The sequence below is a fragment of the Hevea brasiliensis genome, chromosome 7 (assembly GCF_030052815.1).
Source record: "Hevea brasiliensis isolate MT/VB/25A 57/8 chromosome 7, ASM3005281v1, whole genome shotgun sequence".
Classification (NCBI taxonomy): domain Eukaryota; kingdom Viridiplantae; phylum Streptophyta; class Magnoliopsida; order Malpighiales; family Euphorbiaceae; genus Hevea; species Hevea brasiliensis.
In genome coordinates this window covers 26,631,392-26,650,347 of record NC_079499.1, presented here as the reverse complement: position 1 = coordinate 26,650,347, position 18,956 = coordinate 26,631,392, and the positions used below count along the sequence as shown (strand labels likewise).

At 31.3% G+C, this 18,956-nt stretch overlaps 1 protein-coding gene across 1 annotated transcript; it reads left to right on the top strand.

The window, feature by feature from the left end:
* Positions 1 to 9,354: 9,354 nt before the first annotated feature.
* On the top strand, positions 9,355 to 11,755 carry LOC110659875 (indole-3-acetic acid-amido synthetase GH3.6-like). The gene is made up of 3 exons (XM_021817945.2): positions 9,355 to 9,746; positions 9,973 to 10,898; positions 11,007 to 11,755. Exons 1-3 carry the CDS (start codon positions 9,412 to 9,414, stop codon positions 11,597 to 11,599), a joined length of 1,854 nt encoding a protein of 617 aa, XP_021673637.2. The 5' UTR covers positions 9,355 to 9,411; the 3' UTR covers positions 11,600 to 11,755.
* Positions 11,756 to 18,956: the final 7,201 nt, after the last annotated feature.

Genomic DNA, 18,956 nt, shown 5'->3' with positions numbered 1-18,956 from the left:
CAGTACCTACAAGAAAAGCTATAAATATCATATGAGGAGCAATGTGAAGAGGCGCATTCAATCAATCAATCAATCAAATAAGGCTCTAACAATCAATTTATTCTTTATTTTTATCAACATTTAATTTTTCAATTATTGCATGTCACACCTTACCCCTCTGTAAGGCATAATATGATCCCGTAGAATACCTAATGAACTACCGCACTTCATCTACCAATAACTCATTAAGTACCCTATAAGGGATTTTAAAATAATTTTCTTACTTTTGATAAGTGATGAGCATTTTCTAATAGGTATTAATCATTTATTTCAAGTTGAAAACTAGTTAAAATTTTTTGCCCATTTTATTTTTTCGCAAATTTTATAAAAATTTTGCCAGAGTTCCGTCTGTATTTTGAGAAAATAGTTCTTCAAATACCTGTAAAAAAGGTACTTCCAATAATTTTCTCAACCACTACTTCAATTTCACAATCAATCTCAACAATTTCTCAAATCTCAAAATTCAACAGTCAACATTTCTCAATTTCCAAAGTTCAATCATCAGTAAAATAATATCTATCAATCTCATTCAATTTAAAATAAAACATTTCCATTCATTAAAGACAACAAACTATATAAATACATCATACCAAAATCTACAGTATGAAAATTCAAACTATATTTTATTAAAACTTTATACAAACTGCTCAAGACCGATTTACATGTCCATACATATATGTGCAATACATACATCAAAATAAATATTTACAGTCAGGGTATAAATTATACCCGATAACTTCAAGCTGATAGATCCTCAATCCTCAGCAGCTCAGTCTGCTACTCCTCTAGTCTCTATATCTACAATAGCAATAAAAGCTATCGCTGAGTACTAGAACTCAGTGGTACACAACATACTAAAATAATCTTTATGCAGAACTTAAATCACATTTATTTGAAAATTTGACTGAACATAAGAATTAAATACAGATCATGCATTATGAGATTTAAATCCCAAACAATTTCATTTTAAAGTATCAAATCACATTTCATAAAACCCACAGTTAGTTTATGCCATTCGAAACAAATAGAATCTCAATAGCCAGAGGCTAAAGAGAAATCACATCACAAGGCTAGCTAGCTCAAATATATGGATATCCATTCACATCCTCTTCTACTGGCACACCTCAACACTTCTCCAGAGAAGGAATCAAAATTCGAAACTAATTACCCCCACTAGTCGTGCTAGTGAGGTGTTCAAATATATGGTCATGACACTGTGGTTTCAAAACTTATCTTAACAAATTGCTAAACATTGTCATTTCAAATATACACAATAACTTTCACAATTTAAATCAAAATATCATAAATAAGGTCACAATAAACTTTCAACATTTCAAAGCAAAAGTGAAATGCATATTTCATTCACTTTATTAATGAATTTTAAAGCATAGTGATGCTGCGCACAAACCTCAAGCGAGTCGCCTCTTGGCCTTGACTCAGTTCCTCGGGTTCTTTTCCGGTATTCTTTTCAACTGAAATACACAATTTTACCGTGTTCCAGTACCATAACTTACAATAAATCCAAAAATAAATTTAACTTCACTTTTACCTAGCTTATATCTGCTAAACTCGACGTTCTTAAAATTTTTGTGTTTCGAGTTACTATTCACTATACTATTCAAGTCAAATTATTGACTTTCTAAGGCTTAATAGGTATGGGAATTTCAACTTCACCCACATACCACATTTTGGTCACTAAATTTGTTGGTTTTGGTTATTTATTCAAATTTTAAGTCTTTTAAGCAAATTTGATAATTTTCAGTTTTGGAGTCTAAGGTTACACTGTTCCATTGGTCACTTTTCTGTTAGAATTTAGCAAAACTTTCTTCATAGAAAATGTTTCCTATTGTCTTAAGTTTATTCTCCTTTTTGAATCACTCCAATTGGAGTTTTGTAGCTCAAGTTATAGCTATTTGAACCATGGCTGCCGGATTGGACACAACCTAGAATTCTAGGCAATTTTTGATTCTGGCAATTTTAGTCACCAACTTTGGGTGGCCAAATGACTTGGTTAATGGCATAATTTGGATTTGTGTTCTTTATGAAAGTTTTAGGTCTATGTCTAAATGTCCACTGGTAAAATTTCAGATCATTTTGACCTGCCTAGCTCAAGTTATGGCCAAATGAACAAATCATTTGGTCAGTTTGTACAGGGCAGACTGTGATTTTCTAAGTTTAGTCAATTTTTTCACTAGGTTTTGGTCACTTTTTGGGCATACTTTCTAAATGAAAATTGTGTCATTTAGTGTCTATTTTCATTCCCAATTGGTCTCATACCAATTGGACTTGTAAAATTTCATTTTTGATCCCTCAAAGGTAACTTGGTCATGCTGCTGACAGCATGACCATACTCAATCCGAATTTTGCCTTAATTCCAACCATTCCAACACACTTTATTTGGTCACCATTGACCATTTCTCACTTCACATTAGGTCAAAGACATCATTTATAAATTTCTTAAATTTTTGTCTCTAAACCCTAATGTCCAAAACCCTAATTCACACTAATTGTTGCATTTAACCAATTCAATATTTTTAACTATAATCATTCAACTAATGGAGGTCCATAAACTCATTCAAATCCATCAAACCATACAAATATACTCCCATACACATGCTGGCCGAAAATCAATTTGGTTCTCCACACATTTTTTTTTTCCATTTCATTAATTTCTAAGTTCATTTAAGTAACTAAACATACATTTAAAGTAGAAAATTGAAAGTTAGCATACTAACCTTTCTTAGAACTTCAGTTCCTTCAAATCTCTATCTTTTGTATTTCTTTCCTCTTTCAATCTTCTTCTCAAGTGACTAAAACAAGTTCTAATGAGGTTTCTATGGAAGCTATTGAGGTTTAATGAAGAATTGTAAGCTTGAGTACAAGCTTTAATGGAGGATATCCATGGAGAAGTAAGGGAAGGGTTTCGGCCGGCTTGGGTTGGGAGAGAAGATGAGGGAATTTTTTTTTTCTTTGTTTTATTTTTGTCTTACTCAATAGATATTTAACTTAGTCAAATTTGGTAGGAATTTAAAAAATCAATAGTGACATCATTTTGATGTCATAAAGTGATGTAATTTGCTTTTTCTTTTCTTTTCTTTTCTTTTCTTTCATTTATCTATTAGTTCTTTAATTTAATTCCCGACTCCAAAGTTTTCTTTTCTCCGATTTTATTTGACAGCTAGGTCAGGAGTCAGCTCATGGGGTCAATTGACCAAATTGCCCTCGCCGGTTCAACCCGATTTGCAAATAATTCAATATTTCCTCCGGCTCCCTGACCTAATTATTTGACTGGCTTAACAGTTCTTTTTCGTGATTTTCTCTTTTCCACTGTGTTCGTAATGGTCCTAAGGACCGCAGCGTCACATTTTACGATTCGAAATTTGAGTTTAAAATGGCTTCGCAATCGTTCCCAAGACAGTCACCCATTGCTGTGACTCTCGGCTCGTTTAACTTCTTATGTTCTGTTTTTCTTATTTATACTTAACTAATTGGACATTACTAATTATTTGTGTTCATAACTTATCTAGTTGTCTTAAGTGTGGTTCTAATCCCCTTAATTATCAGGATCGACACCAGTCATCGGAACAATGAAATATACCAGACTATGCGAACAGGGGTGTTACATTGCATTTAATTTTTTTTTCTTGTATTCACTTTTCAAAAGTTTTGTCTTCACTGTTCAAAAAATTAAATTAGTCCTTTTCATATATATATATATATATGTCACTCGGTACATTATTATTATTATTATATGAAGCTTTAGCATTTGAATGCAATAGGGATTGTGAAGATTGAATTGATAATATAATGTACCGAGATATATACATATATATATATATTATCAAGAACTTTTATTTAGTTATTGTTGACCGTACACGAGATCCCATATCCCATTGATATTTGAGTGAACATATTGATGAAAACATAATTTTCTAGCTGCTAAAACTCAAATTCCAAGATAGTTAATGTTGCCATGGCATTAGGGTACACAAGTGATTAGATCTGTGCTCAAAACAAGCAAAGGGAGGTAGTGAAACAGAAAAAATGGGCTAGTCAAAGGCGAGTAAACACACCTCCCTTTTTCTGTTAATTTTTCTCTCCTTCCCTTATTATACAGAAATTAATATAAACTAAACATAATTTATTTAATTAACTTTCATATTTTAAATATAAGAAAAGTATATATGCTTAGTCTGGCTTAATATCAATAGCTAAATGTATATTATTCATCTAGTAGAGTCAGATTTAAATTCTTACTCTCCCAACCTCTTATTTAAATAAAAAAAATATTGTAGAATTTATGAAAATAGTATATGGCATATGGAAAGTCTCAAAATATTTAAATAAAGAGTTGACTCAAATATTATTAAATTAAAAACACTTAATTATTCCAAAAAAATTAAATTAAATTATTAAGTGATAAAACTTAAAATTATAAGTTTCTAGCATATTCAAAAAAATTTTCTATAATTTTACACTAAAATTAATATTTAACTAGAACATAGTCAAAAGAAAAAAAAAATCATAATTATCTATCTTTATTCTTTATTATATACTACATATTTAATTTTTCACTCGCATTTTTATTCCATCTTTCTATAAAATACGACCACATATAAACCCACCCCCAACTTTTTTTTTTAACAAAACTCTCAAAGAGACAATAATCCCAAATAAACATTCTTCAAAATCTACAAGTATATCATAAGAGTCTCATCAAGCACGAGGCAGCCCTCCCTGTCTTGGTGGGGGGGCATTTTAATTTCGCTTGCGTTTCTCCTGCCAAAGCAATGGGTCATTTTTCATGCTGATGAACAGAGAAATGATAGAAACACACAACCAATTGATTGTGAAACACATGGCCGGTGAAAGTGACTGTGCACCGCCGAGGGAGACAGCCGGAGAAGAGTCCGGGAATGGGACCACAGGTCAACGGTGTTGATATAATATAACATTAGAGCTCTTTGTCAGATCATATGGCTAAAAGTTTTCTTTGTCTCTCGCCCACCGACACCTTCCCTTATTTTCTCGTCCAATACCATCCCATATTTGTTTCCTAATGCACTATTTAGGAGTTTTAAAAGGATTCAATGAAGAGTTAATAAGAGATCATAAAATTAAATGCAAAAAAGGAGGTAAATTAATTTTTTTTTTTTTAATAAAAAGTTAATAAATGTAAAATTTTTATATTTTGCACATTAACTCCAATTTCAGAAATAAGAAAATTAGTATTCAGAAGTTAATAGATATAAATATTTAATCTTTATCAACTTTTATTTATATTCTAAAATAACTTAATAGATTAATCACTATTTACATTCCACTTTTTAACTCTCTTTAATTAATTTTCAACTCTAATATAATATTTTACTTTTTCGATAAAAAGATTGAAAAATTGAATACTCGAATCTGACATACATTCAATTCATAATATAAAATCACTTGATTTATAGTTTATTACCGAATTAGTTTTGAATTTGATTTTGGGTTGATTAAAAGAAATTTTGATTTTGAGTAAAAGTTTTTCATTTATGACAACGGTGAAAATAATGGGAGGTACTTTTAAATTCATCACAATAGCAGTTTTTTTTAACTGACGGTGACCATTATAATTGTTGAACAAAGGAGACTGATGGGAAAGAGTCAAAATTTTATTTAAATTTAATTTTTCATGGATTTGAGTCTATGTAAGAATAATTTTTCTTAATTCAAATGGCAATTTGGTTGAGTTTGTGATTATCGCTAATAAACTTTTGACAATAATATACTTTTATTTGTATAGAAAATTAAATTAACTTTTAGCAATATAGCAAAGATATCTCTCGGTGATAGAATTAAAAAATATATATATAGTTAAAATACTTAATTATTGATAAAATTAAAATTTCTGGAAAAAAAATAAACCTAAGTTCAAGATTTTTTTTTCTTGCAATTAACAAAAACATATATATATATATATATATATATATATATATATATATATATATATATATATATATATATATATAAGCTTTTAGTACTATGATCAATTGATTGAAACTAAACAATCGAATTAATTTTTATTAATAAAATCAGGATATCTCAATGTGATATTATTAAAAAATAATAAAATAAAATACTTAATTTTTAAAATTAAAACTTCATATAAGAATAGAAAAAGAAAAACCTAAGTTTAAGATATTTTTTCTTACAATTAACTCAAAAAAATATAGCTCATTCAGTTTGATGGCATATTATGAGAGTTCTCAAATTGAAATTTTGTCATCAGTTTTTCATTGTGATGGTATATATTTACATTCAATTAATTGTATTCACAAAAATATTTTAAGTATTGACCTGATAAAAGTGCAATTTTTGCAAATGTAAATTACGTAATATTTCTTATCTTGTCTACAAATAGTCTATTTATGCAATTTTTTCTTAATTCAATAGAGATATTATAAGCTATGTATAACTGATGAATTATATAGTAAAATATATTTTTTTTTATTATAAATGTAAATAATTCTATAATAAATTTATAGGATATTTCAATTCAAAATCTCCCTATTTTCTGCATATAGGAGAGAAAAAATATTAAGTTGAGAGCCATTTCTTGCAATTGGTCTCCAAAAAATACGTAAAAGCTTTAAATAGATTACGGAAGCCGCTGCCGGTTTTCTCAACGACACATCGAGGTACATGCTCGCACTTTCCCACAGCTCCCAACTGTGGTATCCATCAACGCACTTGCTCTTCCTATTGAAATCATCTTTCATGTGAACCGTTCCAAATGGTTTCCGGGTTTTCCTGGCAAGCCAAGCACACCATGCAAGATTATCGTACTTCCCTTTTTGGAGACGAAGACCATCGTGCATTAAAAAAAAAAAAAAAAAAAATTAAAATGGGTTTTTTTTGTTGCTAAGTCTAGTAGAAAAGTCAATGATCGCACGATTAATTATTTATTAGTCAACGGAAATGGCCTTTGATTTTATCAATTGTATATATATAAATAGACACAAAAATACGAGAAGTTAATGTCTTATTGCGTCGATTTTAATCTCATCTTTCAGTGGTTAATTATCTCAATTTTAAGTTGTTGACAGCGTTTGTTTTTTTACGCTTGAGATATTTTATTTAACTTATAAAAATTAATTTATAAATATTTAATATTTATAAATTAATTTAAATTTATAAATATTTAAAATTTTAAAAAATTACGTGTTTAGTTAAAATATTTATAAAAGATTAATATATAGTTAATATATTTAATAAAAAATAACTTATAAGTACATTTATTATTAAAATGACTAAAAAAAATATTAAAAAAGATTTATGATAAATTTAAAAAAATTAAATGAAGATAATGTAATAAAAATATTTAGTCAAACTAGTTTATAAACACATGACTTATAAGCGTCAAAAATGAAGAACTAATTTTTCTCAATTTTTTTTTTTTTGGCTTATAATTCTAAAAAAAAAAGTATCAACTTATAAGCTGAGACAAGCATGATTTTTCATTTTGTCCGCTAGAGAGATATTTGATTAACATCTTAATCCCAAAATGTTGCACAATGATGGTTATTAGTTTTTCCTCTATTTTCTAAATTTGCATTTTTTAAAAGAAAAAATAGTGTAATTCTAAAAATGATTTTGTGTTTTGACAATTTAATTCTAGCGTTAAAATCTTTACATAACTGATCAGATTTTTAAAAATTGTTAAGATTTTATTCAATTTTTATTAATTAAATCCTAAACTCTTTTTTTCTTTTTTTTTTTTTCAAATTGTCTTTAGCTACCATTGAAAATTTAACTTTGCCATAATCATCAACACTTTCATAATTTTATTTTGATAGGTTTGACCATAATAATAATGAGAGAGTACATGACTAGAATTATCCAATTTGATCAAATAATTAAGAATTTTGATATACTTCTAATATCAAAAATGAAGTTTGAAAGTAATCGATGGTAGTAATAAGGTTGGATCAACCAAAACTGAAGGAAAAAAAAAATCAGTTAAAAAATTATAATAATCTTTTGCAATTTCGAAGAATTTGGATATAATCTCATAAATTTTGAAAATTTAACCAATCACCAAAACATAAAAAAATATTTAAATTATTTTTATAATTAGCCCCAAAAGGTTACTTGTTTATAACTATAAACTTCAGTTGGGGTTATATTGATCTAAATAGAATATATTTTGGTTGACATATTCAAAAAATTTTAAATTACGCATAATATTAAATTATAGAAATGAGAATAATTAAAGCCAAATGCTAGTGTGGTTTTATAATAATTTAACATGCCTAATACGAGAGTCCTAGAACATGTTGATTAATATGTTAAGTTATATCATTATAATTAATCAAATTTTACGGAACTTACATGTAAAGATTCATTAATTGTTTAGAGAACTAATTCTACACAATAATTTATTATCATAAAAAAATGAAAAATAATATTACAATTAACACCATTATAAAAGCTAAGCTAAAGTAGTGTTTATTCTTGTGGAAAACTGAGTCAATTTTTTGAAAAAAAATAAAATAAAATTAGAAAATAAAATTTTATATTTATATATGTTAATTATTCAAATAAAGAACTAAAAAACTAAACTTTTCTTTAATTTTAAAAAATAACTAAGATACTGTTTTCAACTATTTGATTTGACAACAGTGATATATAATTAAATTTATATTATAACTTTTTCACAATTAAAATTGAATAATTATTTAACAAAATATTTATTTACAATGATAAAAAAATTATTAACACATATTAAAAATTATAAAAGTAAAATAAGTTTTTTTTAATATAGTTTATAATAATTTTTTTAATTATAAAAGATACGATTTTTTTAATTTTTGAATTAATAATTTATTTTTTATTATTATAGGTGAATATGCTTTTTATATTTTTCTTTATTTTTTACAAAAATTAAAATATATTTTTTAGAAAATAAAAAATAAAAAATAAAAAAATTATTTTTCACAGGGAAATAGGGCATAGTGTTTGCAATACAATAATAATATCTAAAATTCCGAGACTAAAATTGATACAAATTAACTACTTATAGAAATAGTTTAACACATTTTGTAGGTATAGTAAATTATAATATCCCACAATCAGAAAATTTATTTAGTGCAATCATCGTACATAAATCGGATACATTTTGATGATTGATTATGATGACCTGACATAAGATCCTATGAATGGTCATGATACAACCATTTTTACATAGTTGTATTTTAAAATTTTTCCACCAGATGGATCTATAAATATCCATAGTCTTCCCTTCATCTCCTTGCACAATTAGATCTAGCTACTTGCTACGCCTCTTTGTTTCCCGTAGCTTCACACTTGCACTTTATTCTTCATTTCAAAACCATGCCAGAAGCTCCCAAAATCTTATCTGAGGAGTTGGGCTATGCTGATGACAGTTTCATTAGCGATAAGAACAGGAAGGCATTGAAATATATTGAAGATGTTACAGAGAATGCCGATGATATGCAGAAACGGGTTCTCGCTGAAATCCTCTCTCGAAGTGCAAATTCTGAGTACTTGCAAAGACATGGCCTTAATGGAAAAACTGACAAAGAAACTTTCAAGAAGATTATCCCTGTTGTCACTTATGAGGATCTAAAGCCAGATATTGACCGTATTGCTAATGGTGATACTCGTCAAATTCTATGTTCGCAACCCATATCAGAGTTCTTGACTAGGTATATAAATCCTATCAAGTTATCTTTTCTGGGTTTCTTGAACTGATGTATTATTTATTTTTATTTTTTATAAGCAGAATGGTACAGAATACTACGCCCCAGCTAGTAGGCTTCCCTGTATAGCCCAACCTAGGTGCAACACGCTAAGTGAAAAATTGTGGCAGAGGATAGAAGGATTTTTTTGTTACATTATTTTCTTGAAATTGACTATTTGATTTGTGTGCAGCTCTGGAACCTCTGGTGGAGAGAGGAAACTGATGCCCACAATTGAGGAAGAGCTTGAGAGGAGATCATTGCTATATAGCCTGTTAATGCCAGTGATGAACGAATTTGTTCCAGGTTTGGATAAAGGAAAAGGAATGTATTTCCTCTTCGTAAAATCAGAAGCTAAGACTCCTGGTGGACTGGTTGCTCGTCCAGTTCTAACCAGCTTTTACAAAAGTTCACACTTCAAGGACAGGACTCATGATCCATACACCAACTACACCAGCCCAAACGAAACCATTCTCTGCCCTGATTCTTATCAAAGCATGTACTCCCAATTGCTTTGTGGTCTCTGCCAGAACAATGAAGTTGTTCGGGTGGGTGCAGTGTTTGCTTCTGGCTTCATAAGAGCCATCAAGTTCCTCGAGAACCACTGGGTTCTTCTTTGCGAGGATATTAGAAATGGAAGCATAGACACCAAAATAACAGATCTTTCAGTAAGAGAAGCTGTCTTGAAAATTCTCAAACCAGACCCCAAATTAGCTGATTTCATTGAGGATGAGTGTAGCAAAATGTCGTGGAAAGGAATCATAACTAGGTTATGGCCTAAGACCAAGTATGTTGATGTTATTGTCACAGGGACTATGTCCCAGTACATTCCTACTCTAGACTATTATAGCAATGGTCTTCCCCTTGTTTGCACCATGTATGCTTCTTCAGAATGTTACTTCGGCATCAACCTGAGTCCTTTATGTAAGCCAAGTGAAGTTTCCTACACCCTCATCCCCACCATGGCCTATTTCGAATTCTTGCCTGTGAACCAAGAGAATCGATTGGGCACCCAGGCCCTCTCTTCATCACCAACCTTTCTTAGTGATCAAGAATTAGTTGATCTTGCTGATGTCAAACTGGGACATGAATATGAGCTTTTCGTCACCACTTATGCAGGTAAGGCTAGCTCAAAACGACAAAGAAATGAAGAGTTCATAGCTTCTTTCTTCTTCTTCTTCTTCTTCTTCTTCTTCTTCAATACTTCATCATTTTTTCTGTAAACAGGTCTCTATCGCTATCGAGTTGGAGATGTACTTCGGGTGGCGGGATTCAAGAATAAGGCTCCTCAATTCAACTTCGTATGCAGAAAGAATGTTGTTCTAAGCATTGACTCTGATAAAACTGACGAAGTTGAGCTGCAAAATGCGGTGAAGAATGCAGCGAACCATCTTCTGCAATTTGGTGCGTCTCTCATAGAACATACGAGTTATGCTGATACATCAAACATACCTGGCCACTATGTGCTATTCTGGGAGATTAGCCATTGTGGAGAAACTTTGATTCCTCCTGCAATTTTCGAGGACTGTTGCCTGGCTGTTGAAGAATCACTCAACAGTGTATATCGTCAAGGAAGAGTCTCAGATAAGTCCATTGGCCCTCTGGAGATAAGAATAGTGGAGACTGGTACATTTGACAAGCTCATGGACTATGCTTTAAGCCAGGGAGCATCAATTAACCAGTACAAGACTCCAAGGTGTGTGAAATATGCACCCATTATCGAGCTTCTCAGCTCCAGTGTCGTGTCAAATTACTTCAGCCCGAAATGTCCCAAGTGGGTTCCTAGACATAAGCAATGGTGCAGCCATGAGAATTACTAATCAAGAAAGAACTTGCATGGGATGGGAGGTTTTCTTCGAAGACTACCAAATGTCTCATGTGCACCCATCGATTAACCCATTTCTTTAGTTTCTTTGTTAAAGTTGTTCAATATTTAGAAGGACTTAGTTTTGTCATTTCTTTTCTCTCTTTAGAAGTTCAAGTGAGTACTAATTTCTTTCAAAATCATATTTACTGGCATCATATGATAAGGGGGATGAGGGTCAAAAAGTGCCCCTCATATTTGGGCCAAAAGCTATTTAGGCTTATCATATTTAAGTTGGGTCAATTAAGCCCCTTAAGTCCTAATTTCAGCTCATTTTAGCCCCTATATGTTGGGAGACGATAGTGAATGGAGCCGTTTGTGGATTTCCTTCTGCATCTTCCTCTTCATCTCTCAAATCCATTTTTTATCTCACCCATTTGGGGCACGAACTCATACATGTTATCCTAAATAATCTGTTGCTACATGAATCTCTCCTGCTCATCTACTACCTCAACCTATATAATATTATTCGATGTTTAGCATAGAATCTTTTTCCTTTTCATTCTCCTCCTTTCCCTAATAATTTGATGTTCCACAAAATCTATTCACTTATCAATTTCAATTCTTCACAATTCACGCGAATCCCTCTAATTTCTTCAAAATATATTCGCCTCCAATCCCTTAGACAGCGACACACCTCATTATGGAGGACATAATAATCAACATCAGCTGCAAACCAGTACTTTTTTGTCATTAATGGAGGCATTTGACTTTGCCTTCAAGGATTGGGGGCCTGGGTCCATCCATGATGGGCCAAGGTCCAGGTCCATCCGTGATAGTCCATGCTTTGTCTTGCAAGCTTCCATGGTAGAAGCAAGATCGAGCGAACTTTTGAATTCCCTCTATAGCAGTAGAGGCTTTAGTTGCATGTTAATGGCACATAATGGAGGAGTTCATCACACCATTAAATGATGAGGATTTGGGGGGATTTGTATTAAGAGTGCCAAATGAAGAATATGGCCATCTTTTTGAAAGAGAAAACGGTTTTATCATGGTCTTTCCTCTTTTGGCGGAATCTCATTTCCCCTAGCAAGCAAGTTCATATCCTTGGTGATGCAAAGGGTGGTGCATTTTGTGCATATTCTCTCTTTCAATATTTCTCGGAGGAACACTATGAAAAAGGTGACATTTACACTATGATTAGACAATGGCTTGTTTCATTCTACATTGATCATGACTAGAGGCTAGTGATACAAGATATGGTGCTAGGGTTTTTTCACGTTAGAGCATTTGATCCACAATTTACACTCAACATTGATATGATAGTTTTCATGCTTGTTTTCCTAGTTTATATGATGTTTACAACGTGCTGAAATAACTAATATAGCCTCTGCCATGAAAGATTTCAATTTCTAACTAGCTAGAACTTTGAAATATGATCACGATGCCTACTTTGTGCGTTATACTTTCATCCGTAGTGATAGTTTAGGATGCTAGTACCAAATGTGTTCAAATATGATATGGGTTATCCATATAGATTAATCCAGATCTATTAGACTTAAAATCAGAATGAAGAACAATTGCATGAAAAGTCATGTACATTGCAAAAATGTGTCAAAATCTAAAAGTTATGTATATTGTCAGAAAGTGACAAAATTCAAAAGTCATGTACATTGGTCAAAAGATGTAATTACATGAAGAGATGCAACTCTTCTTAATAGTTGTATACATAAAGCGATACAATTATTAGCAAAAAGGTACCATAACTTATAAATAGCCAAGTTTTTGTCTTCATTAGTATGAGAAGAAGAAGAAAAAAAAAGAAAAACGAAAGTGTGCAGTGTGTTTGTTCTTGGCATCTTTAAATGACTCTCACTTGATTCATTCGTGGAGCAATGGTTATTCTGCAAATGAGGTGCATATCTTGTGTCACACATTACCCCTTCATAAGATATGACATGCTCCCATGATATGTTTAATGAATTACCGAAACACCCTCCACCGATAATCCATTAAACATATTACAAGGGAATTTAAACGATTTCAAATTAATTTGTAAACCAACTTGTCAATAAAAATTTTAATGATTATTTTAAGATTTAAGAAAAATATCATTTAAAATAAATTATAGTCGCCATGAATTTAATTGTTCTAAATAAGTACTTTTAAGCTTAAAAAATTTAAATAAAAATCCGACATGGCGACGGCTAAAAATTCAACTATCCAAAAATTTTAAAACCTGTTAAAAACCTGTAACAATATGTTTACAGAACAAAAATCCATCAAATCAACACTTCCAAATAATTTCTTCCATCATTCACAACCAAAAATAATTTTCCTTACAAATCACACATTCATTTACATGGTGGAATCATGTCCACATTCCCATTTCTAGATCTGAATTGTATACTAGATTTCAATTATCATGTACATGTAACATACTTTATTTCATAAATACATCAACAAAATAATATTACATGACTTTCATATAACTGCTCAAATATTCTTTATATACATATAGTCATTATGCACATTAAAATCTAAAAAAGAAAAAAAATTTAGAACTATACCCTGCTCCCCAAAAATAATGTAAGGTCCTCTAATGCTCACTCAGCTATCTTTTCATTTCCTACCTGCGACAGCATAAAATAGTCATCGCTGAGTACAAGGACTCAGTGGTGCACAACTATCAATTTATAAAACCAACATAAAACATAAGATGTTAGACCATAACAAAGCATTTACTATGTTCAGATTTCCATGAAACATGAAAATAATAATAATATTCTCAATCATCAACAAATCATTTATTTCCAACAACACATTTATTGTAACATTTAAAAATAATTAGTGTTGTCAATGTAACACCCCTAAGTTCGGTAGTGCGTTCTACTATTCCAGCGACCAGTATTGTCCAGACAGCTAGGATGCCTAGAACTACACTTCGATATGAGTGAGGAGACATAAAATAATGAAATACAAGAAAAGAAAATACAAGAAAAACAAAGGAAAAATAATAGCAAAGAAATGTAACCAAGTTAAGCGAGCCGAGAACTCTAGCGATGGGTGACCGCAACGGAAAATCATAGCGTGGACCGTTGACTAGCCCTGGACCGCAGGGAACCCTGAAAAATATTTTTAGGACTTAAATAGACACCTATTGAAGTATAAATACCATTAGAAATATCAAAGAAAAATTAATTAATTAGTACAAAGAAAAGTGAGAAATTGAAAAATGGCCAAAACCCGGTGTTACTGAAAAATCGGGAATGTAACCCGAACAGGGGCATTGTGGTCATTTGACATTCCGAGTTGTCTTTTGACCTAAATGTCCATTAAAAATAAATGATATTACACGTGGAAAATGTCATGAAAAAATAAATTAGTGGTACCTAATGTAAATAGCAAAAATGGGAAGCTTAATGTGGGAAAATGAAATCTTATATTAAACTAATAGTTAATTTTGACATAGTGCTCCACTAACTCATTTAAGTGGACCACTACCACTTCATTTGGACACCAGATCATCTTCTTCCTCACTTCTCCAAGAACCAGCCGAATTGCTCCATTGAAGAACCTCCATGGCCATCCATGGCCAAGCTCCATGCAACCATGATTTAGCCATATTTTTCACTAGCTTCCTTCACAAAAATTGTTCTACACCACTTGGGCAGTAGATAGGCAGCAAGAAGACCAAGTTTTGGAGAGATTTTAAAGAGTTTCCAAAGTGGTAATTTTGTGTTTTTTATTATTGTTTCATTAAAGTTTGTAAGGATGTTATGGGTACTTGAATTATAGAGAGATTTTTGAGGTTTGATGTTTAAAGGGGGATGTGTATTTTTGGCAGCCATGGAAACTCCTTGAGGGCAGTTTATTCTTGCTTGTAAATGGTAGATTAAAGGGTTGATTAAATGTTTATGTGTGTAGGAATTAATTTGGGTGATGTATACTTAGTATATGTGAATGTGTACTTGAATTTGGAAGCTTGGAAATTAATGGACTGTAATGTAAGAATCGGCAGCTTAGTTTGGTGAAACATAAAGATGTTATTTCATGTTTGGTTTATGGAATATTAATGTTGAATTGTGATAGTTGTTATGGCAGCTTGGGTATATGTATGATGGTGTGAGGTTGGACATGTAAATGAGCTAGGTTAGGTGATTGAATTGTTATAATTTAAGCTTGAAAAATTCTGTACTAAATGGTGCATATTGAGGGTGATTGTAAGCTACCAAAATGACCAAAAATATGTTGTGAATTGTGTTTAGGTTATGGTACAAACTAGAATTGGCATGAATGTTTAGTTTGGCAAATGTTAAAAGTGTTCTTTGATGAGTAATGAATAAAATGCAATAGGGCAGTTTATGTTATGGGCCTAGAACCTTAAGTGTGTGGCTCCAATTGGTATGAGACCAATTGGAAGTGAAACTAGGCACAAAATTTGCCAACTTTCATGAAGAAAGCTTACCAAAATTCTGCTTGTAAGGTAACTTGAAAAGTGACCAAGTCCGGATTAGTGCATTTAAGGCCAGAAAATTGACCATTTGGGCAGGAGTTAGTATTTTCGCCATAACTCACTCAAAACAAGTCCAATTGACTTGAAATTTTGACCATGAATAGTTAAGACATATATCTACAAGTCTTATGAAGACACCAAAGCCCAGATATGACCATAAGCAAGTCAAACAGCTTGTACAAGTTTGGGTCCAAAAACTGGCTGAACCTAAAATGACCTAAAATGACCTAAAGTGACCAATTTTGGTATATTCTGACCAGAAATAGTAAAATGACCATAACATGGTCTACATAACTCAGAATGACTTGAAATTTTTCCCCACGTGCAATAAGACATAGATCTACAAGTTTGTAGTTTTGACCGAAACCCAAAAACCGAGGGAACTAGGTCATCCGGCTAGGTCAAACTAGTATCCCGGAATCCAGCAAATTGCAATAAAATGCAAAATACATGGAACTGAATTGGATAACATGTACCAACCCTAAAAGGCTACAAATGTGACATAGTAGTAATATTAATATCTAATTCACCTAGACTGCATCGAGGGTTGACATCTTAGGTTGACCAAGGAAATAATAGAATTCAATAAGTTAATTATTAAGCTTTATTCTCAGAGACAGTTTAAATGAGTACTGAAACACTTCAAATTGTGTGTTTCAGTTAGCAAAGACTCAGGGAAGGGGAAGGAAACACTGAGTCAGAGCCAAGAGACAGTTATCAGAGGTTTGTGCACAGCTAGTTTTTAACTGATTTTGTTTTGAATATTTCATATGATTAAATGACATATTTTTCTTATGTATTATGTTTAACAAGCATTGGATTTAATTCAATGATAATTGAAATTGTTATAGTATGTATGAATTTAGCTTTGAGAAATGGTATTTCCACAAGTATTAAGCATTGTTATGGATTGAATAAATTATGTTTTGGAAAATTGTGATAGAACATGTTTTGTATTGTGATGGTAATTTTCATAGAAAAATGCAAATTTATGATTTGAATTGTGATGAGCATAAAAATTATTGGACATTGGAATTGAATTTGAATCGAATTATATTGTGATTTATGCTCACTAAAAGGATTGTGATATTGTTTTATATCTCACTATAGATGCTTGACAAGGTTATTACCCATCTCTCTCATTTGTTGAGAAGACAATGGAGTTAGTTGTGTTTTGATTACCATGGTACGTGCACAAGCTTAGATTTTCCTCTGATTTGAGGTTATATCTAAGTTTTTTTTTATCGTTATGGCCCTTGTGGAAGATTCATTATTGTGGTGTATACTGTGCACGATGATTCGACCTCCCCGACCAAAGGGAGTTAGAATCTGATTCGACCTCCCTGACCATAAGGAGTTAGAATCACTTCGAATATGGCCCTTTCGTATTAGTCTTGCATTGTTAGTGAGATAAAGAATGATTTTTGAGATACAGCATGATTTTTGAGATACATCATGATTTTTGAGATAAAGAATGATTTTTGATATACAGCATGATTTTTGAGATACAACATGATTTTTGAGACACATAATGTTTTTGAATAGTAAAGAATTGTGATTTCAGTTATAATTTATGTATAATTGATTTTGTTGGAACTACCTTAAATGGTTAGTCATGATTTGATAAATTGAATTTCGTGATCAAAGTCATTTCATACAAATGATTTACATTATTGGCAGTGAATATTTTGAGTTTTGGAATTTGATGAGTATTCAGATTTCCAAATTATTTGCTGTAAATTTTGTCAATGTATATTGTACTATGTTTTAAATTATAGTTGTATACCACTGAGTTCACCACTCAGTGATAGCTTTGTATGCTGTCGTAGGTAAGAAGAGCATAGAGCAGTGAGTAAGTTTCTTTGAAGACACATTCAAATCAGCTCCAGGTATATCATAGGTATACCCATGTAAATAAGTTTTGATGTATGCATGTAATAATATATATGTAAATTATTTGAGCACCTGTATAAAAACTCTTGTAAAATAGTTTGGTATGTAATTAAATATAAATTATTGTAAATGTAAATTTGGGATTTCATTTATCTGAATAGTTTTGTAATATTAATTTTGAGTCTTGTAATCAATGAAATGTTTCTTTTATGAGGAGATTGATTTGATTATTGAGATTTGAATTATGGGTTAAAATGAAGTTATTGAAGTTGTATTTGAGAAAACATATTGGGAGTGTGTTCTTTTCAGGTTTTGAAGAACTGTTTTCTCAAAATACAACCGGCACTTTGCCGAAATTTTGAAAAAATTTTATAACATCAGATTTTAATCGATGATTTAAATTTCATAAAAATTGTTTTAAAATCCCTTGTAGTATATTTAATGGATTATCAGTAGGCGAAGTACGATAATTCATTAGGTGTACTACGGGATCATGTTACATCTTACAGGGGAGTAGGGTGTGACATGTTTTGTGGTATCAGAGCAATGGTTTTAAAGTAAATTTTGAACTGTGAATTTGAAATCTTTTTGTCGGTAACTACAACTGCTCAAATGTTTGATACATATAGTATATTTACATCATAAATATGAACTAATGGAGAGAAATCTCCTTATGTTGGTTGTGCAGGAATAGAAAATCTTGTGAAAAGATATGGAAGAGAAGAATGAGACAATAGAACAGTCCGTGATGGCAGAAGTACAAGTTGAGGCCCCAACTCCACAAAGTGTCGAAGGCCCGATCACTCGCTTTACCAGTACAAATTACTGCACAAATGGCCCAGCAAATGGCCACTTGCTTCCAACAAATGGCTGATAATCTGTCAGCCCAAGCCCAAGTATAGACCCAACCCCCACAAGGGCAGTGTGAAATAGAAAAGAGGGGGAAATCTACGGGTCAGAACTC